At 43.1% G+C, this 27,081-nt stretch overlaps 2 protein-coding genes across 2 annotated transcripts; both read left to right on the forward strand.

Moving 5' to 3' along the window:
• Positions 1–159: 159 nt before the first annotated feature.
• Positions 160–9,195, forward strand: zgc:152830 (uncharacterized protein LOC767682 homolog). The gene is made up of 16 exons (XM_062998696.1): positions 160–209; positions 1,375–1,416; positions 1,859–1,949; positions 2,326–2,474; positions 3,065–3,173; positions 3,269–3,390; positions 3,497–3,596; positions 3,710–3,785; positions 4,499–4,584; positions 5,023–5,127; positions 5,659–5,734; positions 5,928–6,046; positions 6,547–6,630; positions 7,431–7,488; positions 7,609–7,790; positions 8,857–9,195. Exons 1-16 carry the CDS (start codon positions 199–201, stop codon positions 8,986–8,988), a joined length of 1,542 nt encoding a protein of 513 aa, XP_062854766.1. The 5' UTR covers positions 160–198; the 3' UTR covers positions 8,989–9,195.
• Positions 9,196–11,534: 2,339 nt separating this feature from the next.
• Positions 11,535–26,738, forward strand: rnf10 (ring finger protein 10). The gene is made up of 17 exons (XM_062999469.1): positions 11,535–12,013; positions 13,712–13,902; positions 14,122–14,327; positions 14,554–14,644; positions 14,734–14,918; positions 16,648–16,784; positions 16,991–17,148; positions 17,575–17,706; positions 18,140–18,332; positions 20,489–20,622; positions 21,483–21,600; positions 21,704–21,805; positions 22,986–23,123; positions 23,456–23,547; positions 23,638–23,695; positions 25,205–25,369; positions 25,459–26,738. The coding sequence occupies exons 1-17, from the start codon at positions 11,881–11,883 to the stop codon at positions 25,530–25,532; spliced, it is 2,307 nt and encodes a 768-aa protein (XP_062855539.1). The 5' UTR covers positions 11,535–11,880; the 3' UTR covers positions 25,533–26,738.
• The last annotated feature ends 343 nt before the right edge of the window (positions 26,739–27,081 follow it).

A 27,081-nucleotide genomic window follows, 5' to 3' on the forward strand; every position in this document is an offset into this window, starting at 1 on the left:
CAGAGTGTAATCACGTGATCAGACTTTCGCATCAGCCGACGCCTAGAGGTTGCATAATAATTCGATTCTGATTGGACTGTAGTGCCCTACGTTCACCATTTACGTTTATTCGTTCTCTTTTTAGGGCGCCTATATAGGGAGTAAGGAGCGGATTAGGACTGAGCCATTTTCTCCTGCACAGTTCTGTAAACTGGCGACATGTCTCTTAGGTAAGTTACTGAATTCTGTTTAAATTATGTCATTATATTAGATTAAACTGCATTTAGCTTATTATTAAATATACCAGTATTTATTTTTATTTTAAGATTGTTAAGGGTCTATTGGTATTTTGAGGCATTTGGTGTTTTTGGACTTCAGACTCTAATCTTTAATTCAGTTTAATTACAGTTTATTGTTTACCACTGTTTCAGTTTATTTATATATTTTTTTGCTTTTAATAATATGTGAGTAGATTTTTATTGCACGTATTGTGAGAATTTTATATCTTAAGATTATATTCTTTCCAGCCATTGCAGGTTTAGTGTTTAAGCTTTTTTTAATGACATTATTTTTCTTACGAGCAATTTTGGGTTTTTTGACCTTTTTAAAGCTTGAATTTTGTATTACCAGTTATTAAAGTGTGTTTTTTTATTTACCCACCCATTTTTATTTGTTATGTAGCTGTCCGTGCTTATTCATTCCTTTAATTCTTACTTATTCTTTTTTGCCAGACATTTTAGGCACATTTGATTTATTTGATAGTTTTAAAACAGCATAATTCTGTATAATATAATTTTATTTACACTCTCAGCCACCTATTTCAGTCTAAATGTTGCTTATTTATTAGATAAACTAGTTCTAAAATGGGGAAAATAGAAGAAGAGAAGCTGAAGCTGCTGACATAGCAGTTTAATAGTGTTGACTTGTTTCCTTTGCTCATAGTCATGAGATGTATTGGTCAGCACATTTTCCTCTGATTTTCAAGTTCTTATGATTGTCTTGTGAAAAAATGTAACATTGTTGATGTTTTATACCTGTCTTTATTGATGCTGTGCATCTTTGGGTTCCTAAAAATGCCCATATGTATATAATGTATTATTATCATTAATCAGCATGTCTGATTGCAGTCTTTACCTCCTATATGTCAGAAATTGCACAACTTTACATGATGCACGTCTTAAATTACACAACAGTTATGTTTCTCTGAACCAGATGTACACAATTACACAAATTTACTCCACATATGTCTGAAATGACGTGATCATCCACTTATTTTGTTCTGACAATCTGAGCGTGCGTGTAGTATGAAACCTCCTGAATGTGTAAATGTTTTGTACTGTTTTCTGTGTGGATCTATAGTTTAATGCTAAGTAATGATTTTCTTTATCTGTGCAGTGTGCAGCTGGTGCAGTGGAGCACTGATTACAAGGATGGAAAGTAAGTCATTTACAGCACACAGGTTTTTACTGTTTCATTATCACCTCAGATTAGACTTTACCCTCGATTATCAAAACCGATCAGACCTGATCTGGCTGATGTGTGCAATTATAAAACTCCAGGTTTTACTGTAACACTGCTTTTAACTGTTCTTTTTAGAGGTGAATACAGGAGGTATTGAAAGCCCATCACCATTGTATAGCTATATCTTTGCTCTCTGTAAATAATGGTGTTTATTAAACCCTCTCTAATGACTGGTCAGATTCCTAAAGTCTTATATAAGTATTTTATTTTTAGTATTAAGGATTTTCCAAATTCAGTGCTGTGCACCAGTGTAATGGAATAATACGCTACAAAAAGATCTAAAGAGCAGCATTACTGGTAAAGTGGCTAAAATAAAGGGAACCAAGTATGATGATAAGATGTTTCTTTGTGTTCACAGTTATGATGGCATCCTTCTGGTTGCTCAGGACTTTGAGAGCCTCCCCACTGAGCTGGAGGGTCTGAAAGCTCCTCTGCAGGATTACAGTGCTGTAAGTCGCCGACATGTCCAAAAATGTTCACGTTTCTATATAACGGCAAGTCTGGAAAAGTCTGGGTCACATATAGACAACTTAAGTACAGTTGTAGTAATTTAAATCTGTTCATATTTTTCCTAATCACATTAGATTAAATATTGTTATTATTATTTTATTTGGAGGGCACTCTGTAGTGCAGCAGTCTAATATGCTAGCTCGCAATCTCTGAGAACTTAGATCTCAACACTGGTGGGTTAGCGCCATAGATCACTGTACACCAAGCACTCCGAAATGACCACCAGTCTGATAAAACAAAACTCAATGTAGGCAGAAATCGTATTTATTGTGCAAAAGAGGACTGAATTACCCAAAATGCACTTCTCCTGTACAGGTGGATAAGGCCCTGGCAGATGATGTGGTGGTTCTAAAGGTTCCCGGTTTACCAGGAGACAGGCTGGTGTTCGCCCCAACAGGACCACTGAACCGGGATTATGATGATGTGAGACGCTTCAGTGATGCTGCCAGTAAAGGCATCAAGAGGTCAGAAGTGCAGCTCTGAACGTTCATTCATTCACCAGTTGCTTCTTTTCACCTGCTGGGGGCCGGGGTCTCACAGAGTGCAGTACCTCACGTGGAGAGCCACGCCCGCTTAGCAGAGACAGCACTTGCATCAGTGACGCATAACCCTGTTTCAGCTGTTGTCCCTCCCTCCACAGACACACACCAGCTGATAGCAGAGCTGAGATTCGAACTTGAGAGCTTGAGCTCAGAGCTTGCTACCCACTCAAGCCTTTCGTGCTTCTGTGCATTTGTGTGGGCGGCACGGTGGCTCGGTGGGTAGTACTGTCGCCTCACAGCAAGAAGGTCCTGGGTTTGATTCCCAGGTGGAGCTGCCCAGGTCCTCTCTGTATGGAGTTTGCATGTTCTCCCCCATCTGCGTTTCCTTCCACAGTCCAAAGACATGAAGTCAGGATAATTGAAGATGGTAAATTGTCCCACTGTGTGTGTGTGTGTGTGTGTGTGTCCAGTGTGTTTCCTGCCTGTTTTACAAAAACCTGAACTGTTTCATTCCACCTTAAATCTAGCACAGCATTGTGGGAAAATACAGCAAAAGTATGATTTTACTTTAGGGCGATGAAGGCTGGTATGCAGCGTCCCCTGCTAGTGTGCCCTCCTCACAGTTCATATGAGAAGAACACCTTGGTGGCTTTACTGGGAGCTTTACAAGTTCTCTATATGGTAAGAAATGTCTTACTGGTTCTTCTAATCTATTAATCTATCTGCACTTGTTTCCTCCTCATGAGTTATTTACTGTGTGTGTGTGTGTGTGTTAGCCACTGGAACTGAGGGAGGTGAAGTCGTCCCCAGATAAGGTGGAAGTATTGGGGGTGTGGGTGCAGGACAAGACTCGGGGCGGACAGCTCGCTGAACTGGCCTCAGCTCTGGAGAGCGGCAGGTTAGTCCATACCTGAATGCTTCATAAGCATATTTTTCTAGTTGTGGCACATGTATGGTCAGTTCAGGTCCAGTGGTGCCGTATAAGAGTGTGTATGTGTGTGTAGGGTGGTGTATCGGGACATCGGTGGATCCGATCCTGAGCGTATGGCAGCTCCACGTGTAGCTGAATATGTTCAGGAGATCTTTAAGAGCACCTGTGTTCAGGTAAATACACAATCGCACAGTGGAGCCTCGGTCAGTTATCACTGTTTATACTGCATCAATACAAATGTAATTATCGCTCTCTTTACACCTGTGTATGTCTCTTTCTCTCTCAGGTAAGGGTGGAGAGTGATTTGAACACTCTGGAGAAACAGTACCCCTGCCTGGCTGCTGTCAACCGCTGTGCTAACAGTGAGATTTACTTTAATACGAGTAGATTTAAAAAAAATCTGGTTGCAGATTCTGAATTAAAATGATCACTGGCATGATCCTTAGATATTTTCTAAACTGAAGTGGGTGGGCTTGTGTGAGTGCAGACCATTCTTTAACTTTATTAGTGTGAGTAGTGATTGTGGAACGATTGGAGGATGTGAGAGGAAAGGTGGTGAACTCTGAAAACATTTGGGCTGGAGTTTCTGCTTGTCCTAGAACCTGCCCCCCTTTTTGAGTAGGAATGAAACAGATACAAGATGTGATTAGTGTGTTTATATATATATTTTTTTTCTTTAGTCTCCCAAACTTAAATGAGTTCTTAACTTAACCCTCCTGTTGTGTTCGTTTCTCGTCAATTTGACCCAGGGCATGTTTAATTATCCAAAAGTGTCAGAAACCAAGAAATCCCAATAGTCATTGTTTATATCTCATTATTAACTCCTTCTGCTTGGCTTAATAAGTGAAATCAATGAAGTTTCATACCAAAAAATACTTTTAACTATATGTTTTTAGATTTTGAAACATTAAGACGGGTCAATTTGACCCGTAAACATAACTGGTGGTGCAGCAGTCTGATGAGCTAGCGACCTGCCACTACCCTGCCCAGGATAAAGCGTCTGATAAGAAAAACATGTATTAAATATCTTTTTAAGTAGGTGTTTGTTATTAACTGTGGGTCTGTGTGTTTGTAGCTGTGCCACGTCACCAGGGCAGAGTGATTCATCTGGAGTACAATGGAGAAGAACCCATTCAGCAGACCCTCATGCTGGTGGGCAAGGTGAGAGTCCTGTCCGAATACTTTTGTCCATATATTGTGTGTTTATTTATTTCCCTTCTTGTCTGAATTTGTACTGCAGTGTGGACCACACTACTCTCTCTGTATTTTCCCATTTCTTGTGCTTGTGCCTCAACCAGACAAAGGCAAAAAGCTGAAAACCACATTCCAGATTCTCTTTTATAACAATCAAACACGTATAAACGTGTCTGTTGAGCGCTTGACAATGACAAGACTTTAATTAGAGTCTCAGATATTGGCAGTAGTTGGCTAAGGGATTAGACTGCTGTTCCATCCCAGTGCTTTACATATTAAAATATTTCAGTTCCAGAAGGGATTAAACTTCATATTAATGCTCTTGTTTTAAAATATGGTGATATAATGTACGTGTGTGAGTGCTGGTGTAGAAGTTGGATGCTAACATTTGCCTGGCTGTTGCAGGGCATCACTTATGACACCGGTGGAGCTGACATTAAGGCTGGAGGCTTCATGGCTGGCATGCACAGGGATAAATGTGGATCTGCTGCTGTAGCTGGATTCTTCCAGGTAACAGAACACACACAAGCACTGCCAGACAGAGTCCAGGAGCGTTAACGCATCCCAAGAGCGGGACTAACGGAGCCTGGGTTCCTGACCAAGTTTTTATTGTCGTCTTTTCCTTAATCTGGTAATATCTAATTGTACCCAGTTGTAGCTCCTCTACTGCTGCAGACCCCAAACATGACCGAGCAGGTCAGCCCCCCTCGGACACGTGCAGTTGCCACCGTTTCTTTTGACCTGCATGAGGCGGGTTTACATGCGGCTCAGTAACACGTACAGAGAATCGCACACTGCTCTCCATTATTCACAGTCTCTGTGCAATGCCTCGACCAGCCTGTAGAGGCCGCAATTACAGCACTAAGGAGGAATCCCTCATAGCCAATCATGTCCATGTAGTAGCCTCAGCAGCCGATAGCAGAGCTGAGACCTAAACTTGAGCGCTCAACCTTTCAGTAATAGTAGGCAAGTGAGTTTTTATTGCTGCCCCACCCGTGTTATGTGTTTTTTTTGTAATGATCTGAAATGATTTTGTCTTAGATTCTGGCAAAGCTGAAGCCCAAACACCTGAAGGTGGTAGGAGCCATGGCCATGGTGAGGAACAGTGTTGGTTCAGGTAGGTTCAGCTCGGTGCAGTAGAGGTGTGACTGGTAAAACTGGTCTAAGCAGCTGATTTATTGACTATTTTATTACAGACGCTGCTGGCATAACTGAACTGCTTTAATAGTGGAATCAATTTAACTACATGTGAACACTGTGTGTGTGTGTGTGTGTGTGTGTGTGTGTGTGTGTGTGTGTGTGTGTTTCAGACTGCTACGTGTCAGATGAGCTGATTGTGTCGCGAGCTGGCCGTCGGGTGCGTGTGGGAAACACTGATGCTGAAGGTCGTATGGTCATGGTGGACCTGCTCTGTGAGATGAAGGAGAAGGTACACACACACATACTAGAACTACACATATTACAAAGCTTGATTAACAAACTATATATGGCCAAATATATTTGAACACGTGACTATAAGTTTGTTGGACGTCCCATTTGAATAAGAAATATTAAAATAAGACCGCTGCCTTCTGAGAAGGCTTCTCACAACACTGTGGGAATTTGTGCCCATTTCATCAAAGGATGACAACATTTGTATGGCTGGGCACTGATATGACAATTAGAAGGGGTGTCCCAATACTTTTGTCCATAGCGTGTATGTAAGGCGAGCCTAGGCAAAGTTCATTCAGGTTTTTGCAGTTAGGTTGCATGATTTGCATGAACTGAAGTGTGTTTTGCTAGTGTGAGGGTGCAAGATGAAGCAGAATATCTTGCTTTGAGAGGAGAGAAATCTATAACAGTTGGGGTTGAGTAGTTTCGGAAGGTCGTACATTAACTAGTGAAGGTGTTGATAGTAGTGTGTGTGTGTGTGTGTGTGCGCTTCCTCAGGCGCTGAAGGAAATTTCTCCGCAGCTGTTCACCATTGCCACCCTGACTGGTCATGCCATCAGAGCCATGGGACCCCACTACTCTGTGAGCTCCTCACACACACTGGGACACGATCACCATCCACAAACACGCTTTTACATTAATTCTGATTTTTAAATGCGTCGTTTTCATCCTGTCCCAGAGCTTGTCGGACCTCCAGTTTCAAAACCTTGGGCCTTAATTGCGTCTATAACAGCACGCACTCCTCTGGGAATTTTGATGTGTCGTTATTTAGTCAAAATTAGTTTTGTGGGGTTGAGGTCAGGGCTCTGTGCAGGTCACTGGAGTTACTCCAGGCCAAAGGTGGCACGGTGGGTAGCACTGTCGCCTTACAGCAAGAAGGTCCTGGGTTTGATACCCAGGTGGGGCGGTCCGGGTCCTTTCTGTGTGGAGTTTGCATGTTCTCCCCGTGTCTGCGTGGGTTTCCTCCCACAGTCCAAAGACGTGCAAGTGAGGTGAATTGGAGATACAAAATTGTCCATGACTGTGTTCGATATAACCTTGTGACCTGATGAACCTTGTGTAATGAGTAACTACCGTTCCTGTCATGAATGTAACCAAAGTGTAAAAACATGACGTTAAAATCCTAATAAACGAATAAGTATTCCACACCACACTCATCAAACCATGTCTTTATGGACCTTACTTACTTGTTGTTTGCATTCCCTAAACTGGTGCTACGAAGTTGGAGGCATCAGTTGCTTCATATTATTTTTATACACCTGTCAGGAATTTGTGTTAATGCCCCCAGAGTAAATAAACCAGTTTGTTTAAAATATTCATAATGCAGCTCCACAAGACCCATCAGGTCCTGAAATATTTCTAACTCTCTGATCTGTCTCTAGATCATCATGGATAACGGTGCTGCTCGCCGCACAGACAACGCACTACAGTGGCAGAAAGGTGCGTACATGCTGTCTTTTTTTTTTTTTTTTTTTTAAACGTGCCTCGTATACATGATGAAATGATCATGCCTGGTAATTTTTATTTTTTTTGGTGTGTGTGTTTGGTTTGGTTTGTCAGCGGGTGAGGTTCTGGGCGACATGTTCGAGGTCTCCAACATTCGTAGAGAGGATTACGATTTCCACAAAGGGAAGTCCGAGTACGAGGACGTTCTGCAGTGTAACAACCTGCCCTCATCCGCCACACCACGTGGTCACCAGACTCCTGCTGCCTTCCTCATCATGACCTCTGGACTAGACAAGGTTCACACACTCTCACACACATGCACACACAGTAGGACTGTCTAAGTATGGAAGGTCCTTTTGTGGCTTGCATTCTGGCACAGCATAATCTAACTGAGAATAGCATAGCACTGCTGAGAATCGTACCTGGGTCTCAGCAGGAGTGGGTTAGCATGATGGAGCACCCAGACTGGGGTCCTGTTTCCCCAAAAGAGAGGGTTCACTGTAATTATCTCATAATCTATTCACTCTACAGATAATCTTCATAAAGAAAAGTGGGTTATAACAGTTGAGGGTCTAACATATAATCACAGTAAAACCTCCACTATATGGCCAAAAGTGTTTGGACACCTGGCCATGAGCTTGTTGGTCTTCCTATTTCAAAAACACTCTTTTGAGGAGGCTTCTCACAAGACTTTGAAATATGTCTGTGGGAATTTCTGCCCATTCAGTCAAAAGAGCATCTGTATGGCTGTGCATTGTTCAGTAGGGCTGAGGTCAGAGCTCTGTGCAGGACACTTTAGTTTCTTTAAACCGAGCTGTTCTTTAAGTCTTTAAAGAGCTTGCTTTGTGCACGGTGGTAGTCATGCTGGAACAGGAAAGGACCTTCCCTAAACTGTTGCCACAAACTTCCTTTATATAAATGATTTATTACACCTGTTAGTAATTGTTGCGGCTGAAACACACTGGGTGTACCGATACTTTTGTTCATGTAGTGTCTATAGTTCTCTATACACAGATGAGCCAAAACATTATGACCACCTGCCTAATATGAGCCACAAAGGCATGGACTCCACAAGACCTATGAAAGAGTCCTGAGGTATCTGGTACCTGGACATCACCATCAGGTTCTTTAACTCAGGGACAGTGGGAGCCTAGTGGGTAGAGCTTTGGACTATCCACTGAAAGGTTGGGAGTTTGAATCCCAGCTCTGCCATGCAGCCACCGTTGGGCCCTTGAGCGAGGCCCTTAACCCTCTCTCCTGCCTGGAGCCGTACGATGGCTGACCCGGCGCTCTGAACCCAGCTTCCAAAGACGAACACAATTCGGGTGTAAGTTTAACTTCCTGCCTTGTTTTCTCTTTCAGCATGGCGTGGACTCTGACAGGCCGCTCCCTTACTCCCACATCGACATCGCCGGATCCAGTGGTCCCTTCCCAGGAGTCCCCACTGGGGCCCCACTGCTCGCCATGGCAACCAAGTACATCCTCCAGAATTGACCAAGCCATCGCTCCAGTTTCCTCCAACCTCTGTCCTATTAGCTTCCAGTTACATAAATCATTTTACTGTAAGATTTTGTCCTGATGTGATGGTCTGATTTTGTATCCATACATCATGTTATCTCTCCATCTATCCAAACTCTTATCCAACTCTTTTTAATAAAGCTGAACTGTGCTCTCACTATTCAGTGGATCTTGTTCCATAAATATTTGTCCACGTGTTTTTTTTGTCAGTCATTTCAAAAGTATTATGAGTAAAAAGTATTGAAGCAAAACCCACCCGCTGCTACATGATTCTTGTTTTTTAATGTTATAAGGCAGGGGTAGCACATGCAAGAACTACAACTCCCATAATGCATCATAACACTGAATTACTTTAATAACTCTACATTTAAGTGTCTGATTTGCTTCCCTATCCCTACCTTCCTAATATTGTGTTGGTCCCCCTTTTGCTTCCAAAACAGCCCTGCAACTGTGATGCTCTGTGTATTGTGACACCTTTATATCAGAACCAGCATGAACTTCTTCAGCAATTTGAGCTACAGTAGCTCCTCTGTTGGATCGGACCACACGGGCCAGTCTTCGCTCCCCACAGGCATCAATGAGCCTTGGCCGCCCATGACCCTGTCGCCAGTTTACCACTGTTCCTTCCTTGGACCACTTTTGATAGATACTGACCACTGCACACTGGGAACACCCCACAAGAGCTGCAGTTTTGGAGATGCTCTGACCCAGTTGTCTAGCCATCACAATTTGGACCTTGTCAAACTCGCTCAAATCCTCACGCTCGTCCATTTTTCCTGCTTCTAACATCAACTTTGAGGATAAAATGTTCACTTGCTGCCTAATATATCCCCCCCCCACTAACAGGTGCGTGATGAAGAGATAATCAGTGTTATTCACTTCACCTGTCAGTGGTCATAATGTTATGCCTAGTTGGTGTATATCATATAATTAGCATGATGATTTAAGTACGACGTTGAATCATTCATAAATTTACTTCTAAGTATTTGGTATGTTCCCCCTTCAACAGTATTGACGGCTTGTGCACAAGCTAGCATTGACTCCAGATGTTTGTGCAGAATCTGATGATTCGTGTTCTCCCAGCAGGATTCCACAATATTCCAAAACGCATCTTGAGATGTTTCTAAATGCTCGACTTTCACTGGCTTCAAGTTCCCCATAAATGCTAAATATAAGATGTTTAGGTCAGTTGACCATAAAGAAAAGTCCATGACAGTCAGCGCCCCTTGTTCTTCTTTGATCTTTGAGTAGATGTACAAGTTTAAACTGTGTAATTAAAAACTGTAAAGGCGCTTGGTGGAGACCTCAAGCTCTTGGGTTTGAATCTCAGCTCTGCTGTCTGCTGGCCAGGTGTCTGTATGGACAATATGGGCATGTTCATGGGTTGGAGGCTATAAGGATTTCGCATAAATGCTGTAATTACAACCTCTAATGGCTGATTGATGCCACCTGCACAATGAGACAGGGGGTAAAGGGAAACAGGAGGTGACTCTGTGCATGACACAGATCCCCATATGACTCCACTTTGTGCAGGTGAAAAGCACACGTGTCAGATGGGTGTGTGGAAGTGTGTTGGTTACGGCCTTGCTGTAGGAGAGGCAAGAATTGGGAGAAAATTGTGTGTGTGTGTGTGTTTTATCTTATTAAATTTTAAATAACTTCCTAATAGAAGCAATTTTCACTTGTGGTCTTTGATTTCTGGTCCCCTACTGTAAATAAATAAAAGATAAAAGGTTTATTAACAGTAACAATAACAATAATAATGCTGATAATAATGATAAGAAAATATAATAATAATAATAACAACAATAATAATAACAATAATAATATTAATAACAATAACAATATTAATAATAACAACAATAATGATAATAACAATAATAACAACAATAACAACAACAACAACAACAACAACAACAATAATAATAATAACAATAATAATAATATTAACAATAAAAAAATAAATAATAATAACAATAATAATAATAACAATAATAAAAATATTAACAATAATAACAACAATAATAATAATAACAATAATAATGACAATAATGCTATAATAATGATAAGAAAACATAATAATAATAATAATAATAACAATAATAATAATAATGATAATATGTATAATAATAATATTAATAACAATAATATTATTATTATTAATAACAACAACAACAATAATAATAATAATGATAATATTAATAACAATAATAATAATAATGATGATAATAACAATAACAATATTATTATTAACAACAACAACAATAATAATAATAATGATAATATTAATAACAATAATAATAATAATAATAATGATGATAATAACAATAACAATATTATTATTAACAACATTAACAACAACAATAACAATAACAATAATAATAATAATAATAATAATAATAATAAAAGTTGCTTTCTTGTTCTGAACAGGACTCGTCAAAATCGCGCATGCGCACAGTGTAACTAAGGCAGTCCTATAAAAGGTTGATCCGGGTATTTTCAGGGCCTGTTTGGCGACCTGTCGCCACAAGAGAGATTCGGTTCGTGTTTTGAGGAACATTTGGGCCTAAAAACCCAAAAATTCTTCCGTTTTCCAGCGTTGGAGAGCGGATAACGCTCCGAGGGGCGCAGCGGCTCCCGCTCCGGGGGGATTAGAGTGTTTGTTAGGGGCTTAGACCCCGCTGTTTGAGCTCGGTTGTGTGTTGCTGCAGTGAGACATTAGTTTTGTGTCTCTTGTTTTTCTCCGTGTTGTTGGTGTTCAGGATGAAGCCGTGATGGAGCCTCCGCGTCTCACAGACATGAACCAGGGCCTTCGCTGCCTGACCCGCACTCACAACAACCCGCTCATCTCCGTTTCTGCCCCGTTTAATGCTACAGAGCTCGGCTGCTCTGTCCCCGGAGCCCGGTCTCAACGTTTCACTCAGCTGTACCGACATGGAGAAGAACCAGCCCAGATCCAGCTCTACAGGCCCGACGCCCGGAGAGTCTAAACCCAAAACTGGTACAGATTCACACTTTATTACTTTATTATGTTTTGTGTGTTTTGAATGTGTTTGTGTTATTTGTTATTGTTTTATCTGGACTGTCAGTATCACGGCATGTTGTTGTTTGGATCGCCTGCGATGACGTTAGTAGGCCTGAGTTTGGGTCGTGTTCCAAATGGCACAGTTGAAGATCTGTAGTGCACTAGTTTAGGGCTAATTTATTCTACTCTTGTACACTATGTAGACCACAGTGATAGGCAGCGAGGAGGTATTTGGTATTCAGCCTTCGTTAGTCTTCGGAGTTTTAAAAGTAAATATTTGTTAGTATTCCCATCAATCAAAAAAGGTTAACATATTTAAAGTATTCTGTTTTGTTAACTTATTTTTAAAAACACATTTTATAAATCGATCTTGACTTTCTTTTTCTATATTTGACTATTTTTAAACATCATGTTTTCCTAATAGCATTTTTCATGCTCTTCTATTTGAGTTTTATATACATTTTTTAATATTAGGAATAAATGTCAGTTTAGTTGGGTATGCATTCGTTTAATTAATACAAAAATGGACAACGTAAATATCTGTGCATGTCAAACTTATTATTTGTTTGTTTATTAGGATTTTAACGTCATATTTTGAACACTTTGATTACATTCATGACAGAAACGGTAGTTACTCATTACACAAGATTCATCAGCTCACAAGTTAAATATCAAACAGTCATGGACAAGTTTGTATCTCCAATTCACCTCACTTGCACGTCTTTGGACTGTGGGAGGAAACCGGAGCTCCCGGAGGAAACCCACACGGACACGGGGAGAACATGCAAACTCCACACAGAAAGGACCCGGATTGCCTCACTTGGGGATCGAACCCAGGACCTTCTTGCTGTGAGGCGACAGTGCTACCCACCGAGCCGCCGTGCCGTGCCGCCAAGCAAACTTTTTAAATGCAGAATTTGCAGAATCGCCTTAATTTAGTCACCCTAAAGGGCTTTCAAGAATGACCTGACCATGATCTTATCTAATTGTTTTGTTTGTACAGTGAATATATATTTATATTATTTTGGACCAGAGAGACACTTAAGTTTGAACTGGTGCTCAGCAGCTATTCTTGTTCTGAGCTCGTTCACATCACCCAAGTGAAACATTCACAGCCTTATAAGGGGAAATAAATGAACTTTCAAGTCCTACTTATGTAGTCGGTATGATTATTATTTTAATATATGTATTTAAATTAGCTGGTTTGGTGTCAGTGTTTTGGATTATATATTAGAGCAAAGCAGTCAACACCCATGTGTGCTCTTATCTCGAGTGTCCCATAAAGCACAACAAAGTTCAACGTTCTTCCTAAACAAATCATTTTATGGCACATTGTGTATATATAAACGCATATACAAGACCGGTGAGTCATTTTAGCCACACATTTTTCTGTACCACAGTGAAAAGATTCAAAGTGTAAAAGAACCAGTATAAAGTGTCTAAAAACTATTAAAGTAAATTTGTATGGCATCTGTCTGTGTACATATGTTATATGTAGACATAAATATAATGGTTTAAACATGGTGTGAAAACCCAAATAAATTAATACATACATATGGACAAAAGTCCATGAAGGAGGTCCATGAAGAAGGTTTGGTTAGTTTGTTGTGAAGGAATCTCAACCCCATTTAACACCTTTGGGTTGATTTAGAATGTCTCTCTTTGTCTCCTTAGATACTAAGAATAATGGCGGCTCCAAGCGCTACAGTCGTAAGCGGGAGCCTGCCTTCCTCAAAGCAGAGAGTTTTCCAGGCCCCCGCCGCACCCACCCACAGAAAGGCAAGAATTTCGACAAGAGACCCCCTCAGAGAGGAGGAGGAGGTGGCAGACAGGGTGGGCTCATGGGCGGTGGGAGAAGAGAAGAGGTAAGCAAACAGAATACTCATGATCTCATTTTATTTTCATTTACTACATTATCCTGGTCAGGGTTGTGCTGGGTCCGGTTCTACTGGTACGCCAACTACCTCGCCATGACCCTGACCACGGAAAGTTCTGATTTAGGCTGAATAGCAGCTTCAAATGCGCACAGGTGACCGGTGCAGTGAAGTTGGGTCAGTTCATAAGCCGTACATTTTCTTTCTCAGGTAGTCGAGACGCACCGGGCCGAGTTTAGCCCGGCTCAGTTTTCTGGACCCAAGAAGATCAGTCTCAATCACCTGCTCAATTTTACGTTTGAGCCGCGCGGAGGCCACGCCGGCTTCGGAAACGACGGCCATACGTACTGGGGGCGGCGCAACAAGTGGGGCCATAAGCACAAGCCCTTCAACAAGGAGCTGTTCCTCCAGGCCAAGTGAGTATGATCGTCTCGGTGTGTGAAGATGCAGCGCTATTAAATATCTGTTAATGAGCCACTTAGATTTGTAATTTAAATGTAATAGTTTTTTTTTTTACCTGATTTATGGAGGACACTAGTGGCAAAACATGACAAGAAAATGTAAACAATGTGATGCCTCACATCCAAAAAGCTCAAGCGTCCTCCGTGTTCAACCCAGCGTTTGCTTGCTCTATCTCTGCAGTTGCCAGTTTGTGGTGATCGATGACCAGGACTACCAGGCTCACTTCACCGACCCGGACACCCTGGTCAGCTGGGACTGTGTGCAGCAAGTGGTAAGCGAGAAGCGTCCATTAAAACGTGCATCCTCGTTTCAGAAGTCGTCGTTTCAGTCTCGCTCCAACGTTCTTCCTCTTTCCGACAGCGCATCTACAGCCACGAGGTGCCCTCATGTCCGATCTGCCTGTATCCACCGGTGGCAGCTCACATCACCCGCTGTGGCCACATCTACTGCTGGCCGTGCATGCTGCACTACCTGTCTCTGAGCGAGAAGACCTGGTCCAAGTGTCCCATCTGCTACGAGTCTGTGCACAGCGCAGACCTTAAGAGGTCAGTACAGTACTGTACAGGATCAGGAAAAGGATGCTGTTATTTCTTACTCAGTACTCTGGCAAATACTCTTCAGTTTGAGTGGTAGAATTGGGGGGGGGGGGGGGGGAATCTAGTAACACACACACACTTAACTACTCGATGTGTTTTGGTCCATCTCGGGCACCTTTTGTTTTTATTTATACAAGGTTTCTAAGTGGAAGATAAGCTGTATATGAGGTCTGAGGACTGAGTCTTTATCCTACAATTAGTAAATAGATTAAGTATAGCATGGAGAACATGCTAAAAGCACGAACACACTGAGCGCTGTCTAGTGATTTAATAAAACAACTAAGTAAAAAATGTAATCGGAATAATGTTCAAAGACGAATCTTCTCAGTCAGTTACAATATTCTGCCATCTAGCGGGCATAATTGGCAGTGCCTACAGCAGACTAAGTGGGTCGGGTCTTCAAACGCTTACCCCTTTTCCACCGACGCGGCACGGAGCCCGTTCCGGTTCCCGAACTTGATTTTGAACCGGTTCCGTGTGTTTCCACTGGAAAAAAGAGGTTCCAGACAGTGAACTAGCGGGCCAATCTGGCACCACAGAATACTTGGTTTTTCAGTCCGTCAGTGGGCGCGTCATGTTGTACAGCATAGCGCGTTAGCAACAATGCCGTCCGCTGGAGTCTCATATGGAGCTTATCGCTGCATTTTTATCTTTTAAACTTCACCTGATTACATTTCGAGCCAGTTTGCCGCTGATATTTTCAAAGCGCAGTTAAAAAGATGAACTGTGTGATATTACGAGATAAAAGTGACCCGGACAGAACGAAACACGCTTGACGTGAAAAATAAAGCGTGAAGCTTTTTCAACTCCCCGAGCTGCATAACACCACACGTGAAGTAAATCCAGCTAAACACGGATACATGTGGTACTTTAGAGTGGATTTGATGGTTATTTCACACAGATTAATGTTCATGTTGTGGAACTTTAATGATGTTTCAGCGCTCGAGCCGAGCGCTGAGCAAATCGGCTATTTGCGCCGAGAGTCGCGGTGAAACCGAAGCGCAAAACTCCTCTCACGTCAATAAACTAAAGAAAACAACAACTCAGATAAACGTCACGTCTTCTTATCACCGATTGTTAGATCGACGCTTTTTACATAAACACAAACATCTGTAACAGCAGCACAAATGCTCGCACATAATCCACACACTCCGCCATGATATTACTGCTCTTAACTCTTAGTAAGTAACGCCCACCGATGATGACGCTGCTTGGTTCTCAAAAACTGGTGGAAACGTGCGTCGGTTCTCTACAGAACACCAAGGTTCAGAGAAACCTGAACAGAACCGGTTCAAGAACCACGGTTTTTTTTGGTGGAAAAGGGGTAACTGTGTAAGGACCTTGATTAGCAGATAGAGAGGCACCTGTGCAGAATGCATGGGTGAAAAAGGGTTCCGTTAAGGGCTGTGTGCGGGTCGGAGGAGGCGTCAACTGCAATCGGGGCTCCCCCAGCAGCGGAAGACAAAATGAATACGCTAAACTGGGAGCGAATTAGTGTGTTCCTCCGTTTCTTGATCTTTTTTTACTTCTTTTAATTACACTTAAATTTTTCATACAATACTACATCTGAATTCGAGTATCATCAGTTTATTGTCTGTGTCTCAGTCCAGTTCAAGATTTGAGAACACAAATCAGTGGTTTATAACAGCGTCTTCATCAAAACTTATTTTTTTTCCAGTGTTGTTGCTATGGAGACGCATCAGTACGTGCCCGGTGACGTTATCACCATGCGTCTGATGCGCAGAGAGAAAGGCGTACTGGTGGCACTGCCCAGCTCCCAGTGGGTTAAAGTGGAGGAGCCCATCCGCTTCGGAGGCGAGTGATGATCTTTAATTATTCATTCTTTCTGTGCGGCCCGGTAATAAATGGCCCACGCACCGGTACCGGTCCGCGGCACAGTGTTTGGGGACCACTGATATAGACTTTGTTTGTGAATGGTCAGGACATGATCTGTGAAGCTTGTTCAAACGTGTGTAAACGTGTAGGTGAAGCTCATTATCTAGCCTTGTCTCGTCTTCCAGACGTGCGTCTGAGCTCGTACTCCAAGCTCCTGTTGGCCTCTCAGGCGCAGGTTCTGGGTTTGCTGGCTGAGGAGAGAGCAGCACTGAGAGCTCAGCTGCAGCAGGAACAGGATGATCCTCAGGCCTGCTTCATACAGAGCGCCTTACTGCAGCTGCAGGTTCGTTATACACACCCTCACAATCAAACTCGTGAGAATATCTATTCAGATTCCGTCCGCACAGGCGCTCGGGTGACCTCCAACGTGCTGACCCACCACCTCGGAGTTTCAGCTTTTTAGTTTCCCTCAAACCAGCGTCACTAAATAAAACAGATTAGCGAATAAAATACAAATCACTGTACATGGCCCGTCCTGCCATGAACATGGTGTTAAACACTACACCAGACAGCTGAGGTCACCTATTGCAGCGGTAATGATCCCCTCCCCTCAGACGTGCTGCTTGTCTTGCTAGGGTGATGTGTGAGCTCAGTCTCATTTTCTCTGTCGGTAGTGATTAAGTTCTCTGGCTAAATTGTCAGTACCTCTTAAGACAAGATCCGGACCGTACGCAAATCATGCAGCACTCATCTGACCTTGTCTGTGCAGGAGCGAGAGGACAAGCTGCTGGAGAGGAACGGTCAGCATAAAAGCAGTCTGGAGGGAGCGGATATGACCAAACTCTCCTTGGATGACTGTCCCTCTGCCGACGTGGCCGTCAACCACCTCACTAACACCAAGGTAAACACGATCTCCGCTCACCGTCACTGCGGATCGGCTTTGTGTACGGAGAACCACACCCTGATCGATGCATTATTCCCCGTCTCTGTGCAGCGCCGTCAGTCAGCCAGCAGAGGTCGTAATTACGTCAGTTATTAGGTCCTGTCCGGCACCGCCGTAGAACAACATCCAAACACTTAAACAGTTCATGTGGGTGCCCAGCCTGCTGGACGAACCAACGAGTTCGAAATGTCAGCTCTGGTGTGCTAGTGTGTTTTACCGCTGCCCCACCCGAGTGCCCAAAATTCATTTCAACAGTTCATCTCGTTGGCAGCACTTTGAAAAGATTAGTGGTCAGATTGAAAGAGCTGGATCAGACTGAACAATGGCTTTTGAAATAATAGAGTATTTTTATGCATGTTCTACTCACCTAACCTGCTCTTCATGTTCGCAGCCCATTCTCCAGTACGCTTCAGCGTTTGACGACGAGGTACAGGAACTTCCTGACATCCTGCCAGAGGATTTGCCCGAGCAGGAAGTGCAAGATGCGCCAGAGCTGGCGGACCAGGCCAGTAGGGAAACCCATAACAGTGAGGCTGGACTGCTACCAAACTCTCAGCATGGTCCATACTACTACTTCTACCAAGGTTTGTGTTTGTTTGTGTGTGTTCATACCTCTAGTGAAAATATATATATATATACAGGGGTTGGACAATGAAACTGAAACACCTGTCATTTTAGTGTGGGAGGTTTCATGGCTAAATTGGACCAGTCTGGTGGCCAATCTTCATTAATTGCACATTGCACCAGTAAGAGCAGAGTGTGAAGGTTCAATTAGCAGGGTAAGAGCACAGTTTTGCTCAAAATATTGCAATGCACACAACATTATGGGTGACATACCAGAGTTCAAAAGAGGACAAATTGTTGGTGCACGTCTTGCTGGCGCATCTGTGACCAAGACAGCAAGTCTTTGTGATGTATCAAGAGCCACGGTATCCAGGGTAATGTCAGCATACCACCAAGAAGGACAAACCACATCCGACAGGATTAACTGTGGACGCAAGAGGAAGCTGTCTGAAAGGGATGTTCGGGTGCTAACCCGGATTGTATCCAAAAAACATAAAACCACGGCTGCCCAAATCACGGCAGAATTAAATGTGCACCTCAACTCTCCTGTTTCCACCAGAACTGTCCGTCGGAGCTCCACAGGGTCAATATACACGGCCGGGCTGCTATAGCCAAACCTTTGGTCACTCGTGCCGATGCCAAACGTCGGTTTCAATGGTGCAAGGAGCGCAAATCTTGGGCTGTGGACAATGTGAAACATGTATTGTTCTCTGATGAGTCCACCTTTACTGTTTTCCCCACATCCGGGAGAGTTACGGTGTGGAGAAGCCCCAAAGAAGCGTACCACCCAGACTGTTGCATGCCCAGAGTGAAGCATGGGGGTGGATCAGTGATGGTTTGGGCTGCCATATCATGGCATTCCCTCGGCCCAATACTTGTGCTAGATGGGCGCGTCACTGCCAAGGACTACCGAACCATTCTGGAGGACCATGTGCATCCAATGGCGGTGCCGTGTATCAGGATGACAATGCACCAATACACACAGCAAGACTGGTGAAAGATTGGTTTGATGAACATGAAAGTGAAGTTGAACATCTCCCATGGCCTGCACAGTCACCAGATCTAAATATTATTGAGCCACTTTGGGGTGTTTTGGAGAAGCGAGTCAGGAAACGTTTTCCTCCACCAGCATCACGTAGTGACCTGGCCACTATCCTGCAAGAAGAATGGCTTAAAATCCCTCTGACCACTGTGCAGGACTTGTATATGTCATTTCCAAGACCAATTGACGCTGTATTGGCCGCAAAAGGAGGCCCTACACCATACTAATAAATTATTGTGGTCTAAAACCAGGTGTTTCAGTTATTTTGTCCAACCCCTGTATATGTGGCAGACCGAATGGAACACATTAGCACAGAACAAGCTTTGTGAAATATACCCTGACTTAAAAATCCACCAGGAAAACGTAAAGATCAAGTTATCTACTCTAGATGTTGCATTGGACACTCCAGACTTACACACTCCTACACATACTAACTGAGTGCCCTAAATACCAAGGGGAAAGACTAAAATTCTCCATAGCTGGAACAACGAAAGACATTTTTAACCTTGGAAAAACAGAAAAGCTTTTGAACTTCATTACAATCACTAAATTAGGATTATAAAACGGATAGTTCCGGTCCTAAAATCTGATTGGCTGAGCTGCGTTCGAAGCCGTTGTAAAATCCCCGATAAACGCACACCTATGACCACCTCACATCATTCCATATTAATACGCCACTGAAAAGAAAAAGTACAAACTTGGTTATTGCGAATGTCATGTTGCCCTCATCTTGCCTAGCAACACTGTTAACAGACTACCTGATTTCGCGGAAAAATGCTTTTTGTAAATAAAAACATTTATAAATTGAACATTTGTATTTTATTATATTTTATGTTGACCGCCGTTTTATAAAAGCAATAAGCCACTCGAGATGACTGGGAAAGACGTTTGAGGCACTCCGCTTTTAGGCACGGTCTCTCGTGGCTTATTGCTTTAATATACATATGATATCGGAGACCACGTAACGGATACAAGCACCCACATAAACCTTTCCTGCCGTGAATATAACTCACGAGTTATAAAACATGGATGGATGGATGGATAGACAGACAGATAGATGTTTGTGTGTCAGTAAAACTAAAGTCATGTACTGTTTAAAGCAGCACTAATGTATTATCCACTTCCTGTTGATAGCGGAGGACGGCCAGCAGATGTTCCTGCACCCGGTGAACGTCCGCTGTTTGCTGAGGGAGTATGGGAGCCTGGAGAACAGTCCTCAGTCCATCACTGCTTCTGTAGTGGAGATAGAGGGACACACGGTGAACGAGGTGGGTCTGTTTAAAAACCTAGTGAGATGCCTTGCTGTCTACTGCCTACCTAGGCAGCTGAGAGGAATCTAATAAGACATCAGACTTATAAAGCGATTACGTCACCGCAGTTTTAGCTTAATAAACTAACACAGTTAGCCTCAGGCCATTCAAACCAAGGTAAGAGCATGTTATGGTATCTAAGAATTTAAACATGCCTTCTTCTCGGGAGCGTAGGATAACGTAAAATGCATCTAAGTAGCGCTCAGTGTGGTGTTTGAGAGTTTTTCTCACATTGGGGGGAATAAAATAATTTGTAATTGAGGCGGTTGGTCATACAGCTACACGGACTGTGATTGGCTGGTCAGAGGGAGGGAGGCTGAAAGGGTTCCTCATATCTGCTGAAATTACAAAAAGAAGCAGTTGGCTACAGCATGTGTTGTAGGGGGGCGTGTCTTACTAAATACAAATTGGGTAATTGGATATGACTAAATTGGGAGGGGGGGGGTGCAAAAAGAATGTGATTCATAATATAAAACATCAGCAGCCTCACAGTAAGAAGGTCCTGGGTTTAAGTGCCAGGTGGGACGGTCTGGGTTCTTTCTGTGTGGAGTTTGCATGTTCTTCCCGTGTCTGTGTGGGTTTCCTCCGGGTGCTCCGGTTTCCTCCCACAGCGCAAAGACGTGCAAGTGAGGTGAATTGGAGATACAAAATTGTCCATGACTGTGTTTGACATTTAAAGTCTTGAACTGATGAATCTTGTAACCACAGTGTAAAACATGACGTTAAAATCCTAATAAATAAATAATTGAATAATATATGGCATGACTACACTCTATTGATATTGGAGTAGATTTAATCATTCATTATTTGTTCTGTAGGATGTTCGTCGCCGCCATCGCTACCTGTCTCACCTGCCCCTGACCTGTGAGTTCAGCATCTGTGAGCTCAGCCTTCAGCCACCCGTCCTCTCCAAAGAGACGCTGGACAGCTTCCAAGGTACAAGCCTGTTTAGCCTTGGATTAAACCTTTCCTGCTGTGACTGTGACTCACAAGCATGTCGACGATGTATAGCTTAAATTTGGCTTCCCATCTTTCGTAGATGATCTGGAGCGCAGGAGGCGCATGAGGCAGAAGAAAGCCAGGGAGGAGAAGAGGAGAGAGAAGAGGATCGAGATAGAGGAGAACAGGAAGCAAGGGAAATGTGAGTAAAGGTTCGAGTCTGCCGGACTGGCTTGTTTTTACTGTTTTACCTGCTCAACACTTTATCCTTAGTCACAAATAAAAACATGACAGACTCCTTCTCTAAATGGCTAGCATCGTATTATATTAAAGCGGTGTGGGAAAATCCTGCACTTTTAAGCATACAAGCATATGAATTATGAACGATTACTGGTTTACATGGTTTATTATTAGGGCTACCGCGATTAATGTATTAAAATTTTAAATCAAATTATTTTTATTGGGCTATGTTTGTGCCACTTAAAACATACGTCACTGTGGTAATTTGTGCTGCTTTAACACAGCAATGTTGCGTTTATGCTGTATTGCGATAACACGGGTCTTTTTCCAGTTTGCGGTCGTGAGGTACAAATTACTCGAGCTGCTGCTGCTACATATCGTGAAATATCGGGTATTTTAAATCATTTTTGTTTTCAAAAAGCGTGAGAAATCATCACTAGACAAAATTAAAGTTATTAATTGACGCTTGAATATCATCTTTGGTCAGAGCACAGATTTGTCTCGTCAGCATCTGCGTGCACGGTTATGCGTTACTGGCTAAATGAGTTCGGACTCGGTCTAACTTTATTTCAGATGAATTTGGATGGAAACCCCAATGGAGTGAACACGTCATGGGAACATTACAAACACTGGTGTTAAGTGGATCACAATAGACTGTATAAACGCTTTAACATAGTTAACGATGTGGGTCTACATGACGTTATACGTGTTGCATCTAGAAATGGTTGATTGTAGGACCCTGAGCGCCTGTTTTCAGTGGCAGGGTTACGAACAGGAAAAGATGCTCAGTCACTTTTACCAGATAATGTGAACAGACTTGTCATTTTAAATAACTGGCTGTAAGATGGGAGCTGTTAACAACTCTATATAGGCATTGGATGGCTTTCTAAAAATAATTTAGATTTAATAATTGTATCATTTTATTTTATTTTTAAAAAACATTTTCTTGCAATAATGTGCATAATTTTTGCTTAGTTATTTTTGTAGTTGATTAATCGTGATTAATTTGGTTCTTAATCTCGATTAAAAATTTAATCGTGCGACAGCCGTATTTATTATACAACAGAGATGGATCTGTTTGCTTCTACTTGATGATACTTAATAAACGTTCTCTATTTGTTTCCCTTCACCTCCTTGTCTAGACCCGGAGGTGCACATTGGGCTGGAGAACCTCCAGCAGTTCCCAGCATTCAGCTCTCCGCCGTATAACGGCCCTACAACTCAGCAGCCCGAATTCCTGGTGGGACCCTCGTCTCCTCTCAGCAGCAGCCCTGCCTCAGGTAACACTTCTCATCTGCCCTAGTGGACACCTGTGTCTGTGGGAATTGATTCATTCAAACTAGCTGAAGGTTGAAGGTCTGGCTTACAATCGATGTCGGTCAGTGGGTTTGAGATGAGGGCTCTGTGCAGGCCACTGCTGTTCCTTCACACCAGAAGAGTTTGGGGGAAAAGTCAATGAATACAAAGTTGGAAGCCTCTCAATTAGTGTGGCTGAACTTGATAGTTAGGATTGGTGGACACATACTTTTGACCACATCATTTACATATCATTCAAAGCAGTGCTGATTCAGAACACACAGATGGTTTAATCTTCTTGAACTTCATGTTCCAGATGTTGCGATGTTCCCCAGTCTGAGTGAGACCAGTCTGTCCTGCAGTGTGGGCAGTGTGGAAGAGGACTCGCCCTGCATGTCCTTCGCCCAGGTACGTCTCCGTCTCTCCTACCTTTGGGTACTTGCTTGTTTTATATGAAGGGTCTGATTAATTTAATGTTCTCCGTGGTTTCTTGTATAGATGCTGAGAGATGGAAAAGCCCGCGTGGATGTTTGGCCGAAAACTGCACCAAAGAAAGGTGAACGGACTAGAATGTATAAACCTGTGGTTATAATGATACGCTGAACCAAATTTCTGGCTTTCGTGTGTCTAACGTCAACAAGAAAAGTATCTGCATGCCGCCCCCCATTTTATTCCGATCTAGTCATATCCAATTCCCTAGTCGTTTGTCCTCCAGTGCTGCTGCAGACCCTGACCTAACACACACACCTCCTCTGTCAAGTGTGTACTATCGGGTAAGCCGTAGCCTAGTGGTTAAGGTACTGGACTAGTAATATGAAGGTCGCTGGTTCAAGCCCCACTACTGCCAGGTTGCTGCTGGTGGGCCCTTGAGCAAGGCCCTTAACCCTTGATTGCTCAGACTGTATACTGTAAGTGTACTGTAAGTTGCTTTGGATAAAGGCGTCATCCGCTTCTTATCACCTGCATGAGGCGGGATCACGCAGGGATCATTATCATGTACGGAAGTCATGCACTGTTATTCATTATTCACTATCTTCGCGCAGCTCCTCAACCAGCCAGCAGAGGCCGCAGTCGCAGCAGTCATGACTAACTTATTCAATCAGTCCTCCCCACAGACACAGTCAAATGTCAAAAATGCAGCTGAGATTAGTTAGTAACCCACTTTCCCCACAGTATCCCAGCGCTGGTGTGCTAGTGGAATATCCCGCTGTTCCACCTGCATCGGTTGACTTGATTTTTATGTGTTTTGTGTTTTAAAGCTGCAATGCACAATGCATTTTTCTTGTTTAAGGCATTTGCAGAACCTGTAAACAAACCTCTATAAATCCCAAATTCATTTGGTCCGTTCCAATCTTGAATAAACCTTTTTACGGTTTTTACTGGTGACTTGCAGTCGGGCCAGAACATCAGATTGCATTTAAAAACTCAAACCTCCCAAGCACTTGACCCACCACCGCACACAGTTCCTTGTTCTAATCTTAGTTGTAGCCTAGTGGTTAAGGTACTGGACTAGTAATCAAAAGGTCACCGGTTCAAGCCACATCACTGCAAGGTTGCCACCGTTGGGCCCTTGAGCAAGGCCCTTAACCCTCAATTGCTTAGACAGTATACTGTCACAGCACTAAGTTGCTTTGGATAAAAGCATCTGCTAAATCGACTGGCCTGGCGGCTACAGACTGACGGTGGTGGTATGTATACTGTTAAGGGGAATGAGCGTGATTTGGGACGCGTCCGCTGCACACTGGTGGTGGTGGTTATGCACACTGTATAAGGGAAAGAAAGTGGGATTTGGGACGCATCCACTACAGGTGGTGCTGCGCCACACAAGCGACCGTTACAGCCAACACGGCACATTTGCTCTCGATGTCTTGTAGTCACAGCCTCACCTATAGCGACTCCCACTGACGCTGGTACCCTTGTGCAACCAGAAGTGTACAATACGGAACGGATAGTTCTGGATTTGGATGCGTTGTGTACTGTACAGTGATGTCCAACAGTAAAGAGATTATAGTAGCCTGTCAGAGGATGATGTTTCTTCTACAAAATAATTCCTTCTGCTCTGCAGATATGTTCCTGGCTCCTCCAGCTGCCGACAGCGACGGAGAGAGCGACGGCTCGGACCGCGTGCCGGTTCCCAACTTCCAGAACTCCTTCAGTCAGGCGGTGGAGGCGGCGATGCTGCAGCTAGACCACAAACCCCCGGCTCCTGCCGAGGCTCCTCCCGCCTCCGGTCAGTCCTCCGCCTTGTTTCTTTAAACAAAGCGTGTTTTGAAAAGGTCCAAATTATCGAAAAATAACATCTGGTGCTTTTCTTTACAGATGAGAAAGGTGGGAAGAAAAAGAAGAAAAAGCAGAAGCTTCTATTCAGCACCTCCATGGTTCACACGAAGTAACCCAGGCTGCAGATCAACACTTCACACCTCGCTCTTCCTGATTCTGTTTCCCTTCTCTGTCCTGTTTGCTCCTCCTTGATAGTTTAGTTTAGCTTAGACCTTAAATGAAGCTCCGGTGATTTAGCCAAACATACAAATTAAACCGAGTGGTACCAGTATTACCGACGTACGTCACTGTAGACTGATTAGAAGACATCATGCACTTTCCTGCTCGTTCTTACTTGAACGTTTGTCACTTTAGTTGCATTCTCAGACTTTTTAAAGTTAATTAAAACTTTAAATTAACTTTAAAGTTTAAAAAAAAAAAAAACCCAAAAAAAACCACGATGCTCCAGTGCAGCTCTGGACCATACACGTGTATCAGCAATATTAAAGCCGTGGAGGTTCTTGGGTTCGGTGTTCAGAGGTGATGGTTGAAGGTTTGTATGGAAAGCAGTCAGCCAGCTGCCGGTATCCAAACCCCCTTCAGGTCACCTCTGAACCCCTCTCAACACCCACGTACGTAGCTAGATAAACAGAGCTAATCAGCATGTCCACATTACTTTTAGATCTGATGTATCCGGTGTTTAAAATGACCTTCAGGTTCACAGTGCTGCAGTTTCTACTTCTTATTTCTCCTTCCGCATCCTTATTTTCAGAATCTACTCCTGGTTTTTGTTGTATGCAGTTTGTATTCACGTGTGTATTCGTTTCATGAATGAAACCATTACTTTTGATTCCTTTTGGTCTGCATTTCAGTTCCGATTGGCAAGTCCTGATTTGTTTTGTTTTTTTCTTTGAGATACAGCTGGGAACTGGGTATGAATAGACTGAGAGAACATGCTAAAGGAAGAATGTATTCGTGATTGGACAGTATAGTCAGTTCCACTCACTGTTAGCTTATTAACAGGAACCAGATTCATCCGATCGATTCTGCACCAGTTCAGTGCTAATGAATCTGCTAGCAAATCTTGTGTTGAGTGTGTGGGGTTGTTTTGGGGTAATTAAATTATTTTGCATACATTACAGGTGATCAGTAGGAGGGTTAGGCCCCTTAAAGAAATCAGGACTTCCTACTAACACACACACAGGCGCAGTCTGCTTTTTCCCTCGAATTTGATGTTATTTCTATTTTTGTTTAAAGTTTTTCTTTTTTTCTCAGCAGGAATCGGTCAGTAAATCCTGCACATTCAGTTGCTTAACATTAATAAATGATTATGCACAGACTTCATGAGTTTCTTTGTACATGTTCCTGTCACCTTTCTCCCCTCCTCTGCACCCTTCTCCCCACAGAACTCTCGTCCCTCCTCCGCACATGCTCAGACCACATCAGTCTCAACTCCCTGGCTGTGTTCGAAATTGCATACTTAAACAGTACGTACTAAATTAGAGGCAGTGCGCACTGCTCAGCCGGTAAAGCAGGAGTCTCTTTCGGTTTGCAAGTGTGCATTATGCATGCAACTTCAGACCTACTATGTTTGCCATCTTACCAACGTCGCGTCGCCACCCGTGTCTTCGTGGGTTTACTCCTGGTGCTCCAGTTTCCTCCCACAGTCCAAAGACGTGCAAG

Source organism: Trichomycterus rosablanca, chromosome 7 (genome assembly GCF_030014385.1).
Source record: "Trichomycterus rosablanca isolate fTriRos1 chromosome 7, fTriRos1.hap1, whole genome shotgun sequence".
Lineage (NCBI taxonomy): Eukaryota > Metazoa > Chordata > Actinopteri > Siluriformes > Trichomycteridae > Trichomycterus > Trichomycterus rosablanca.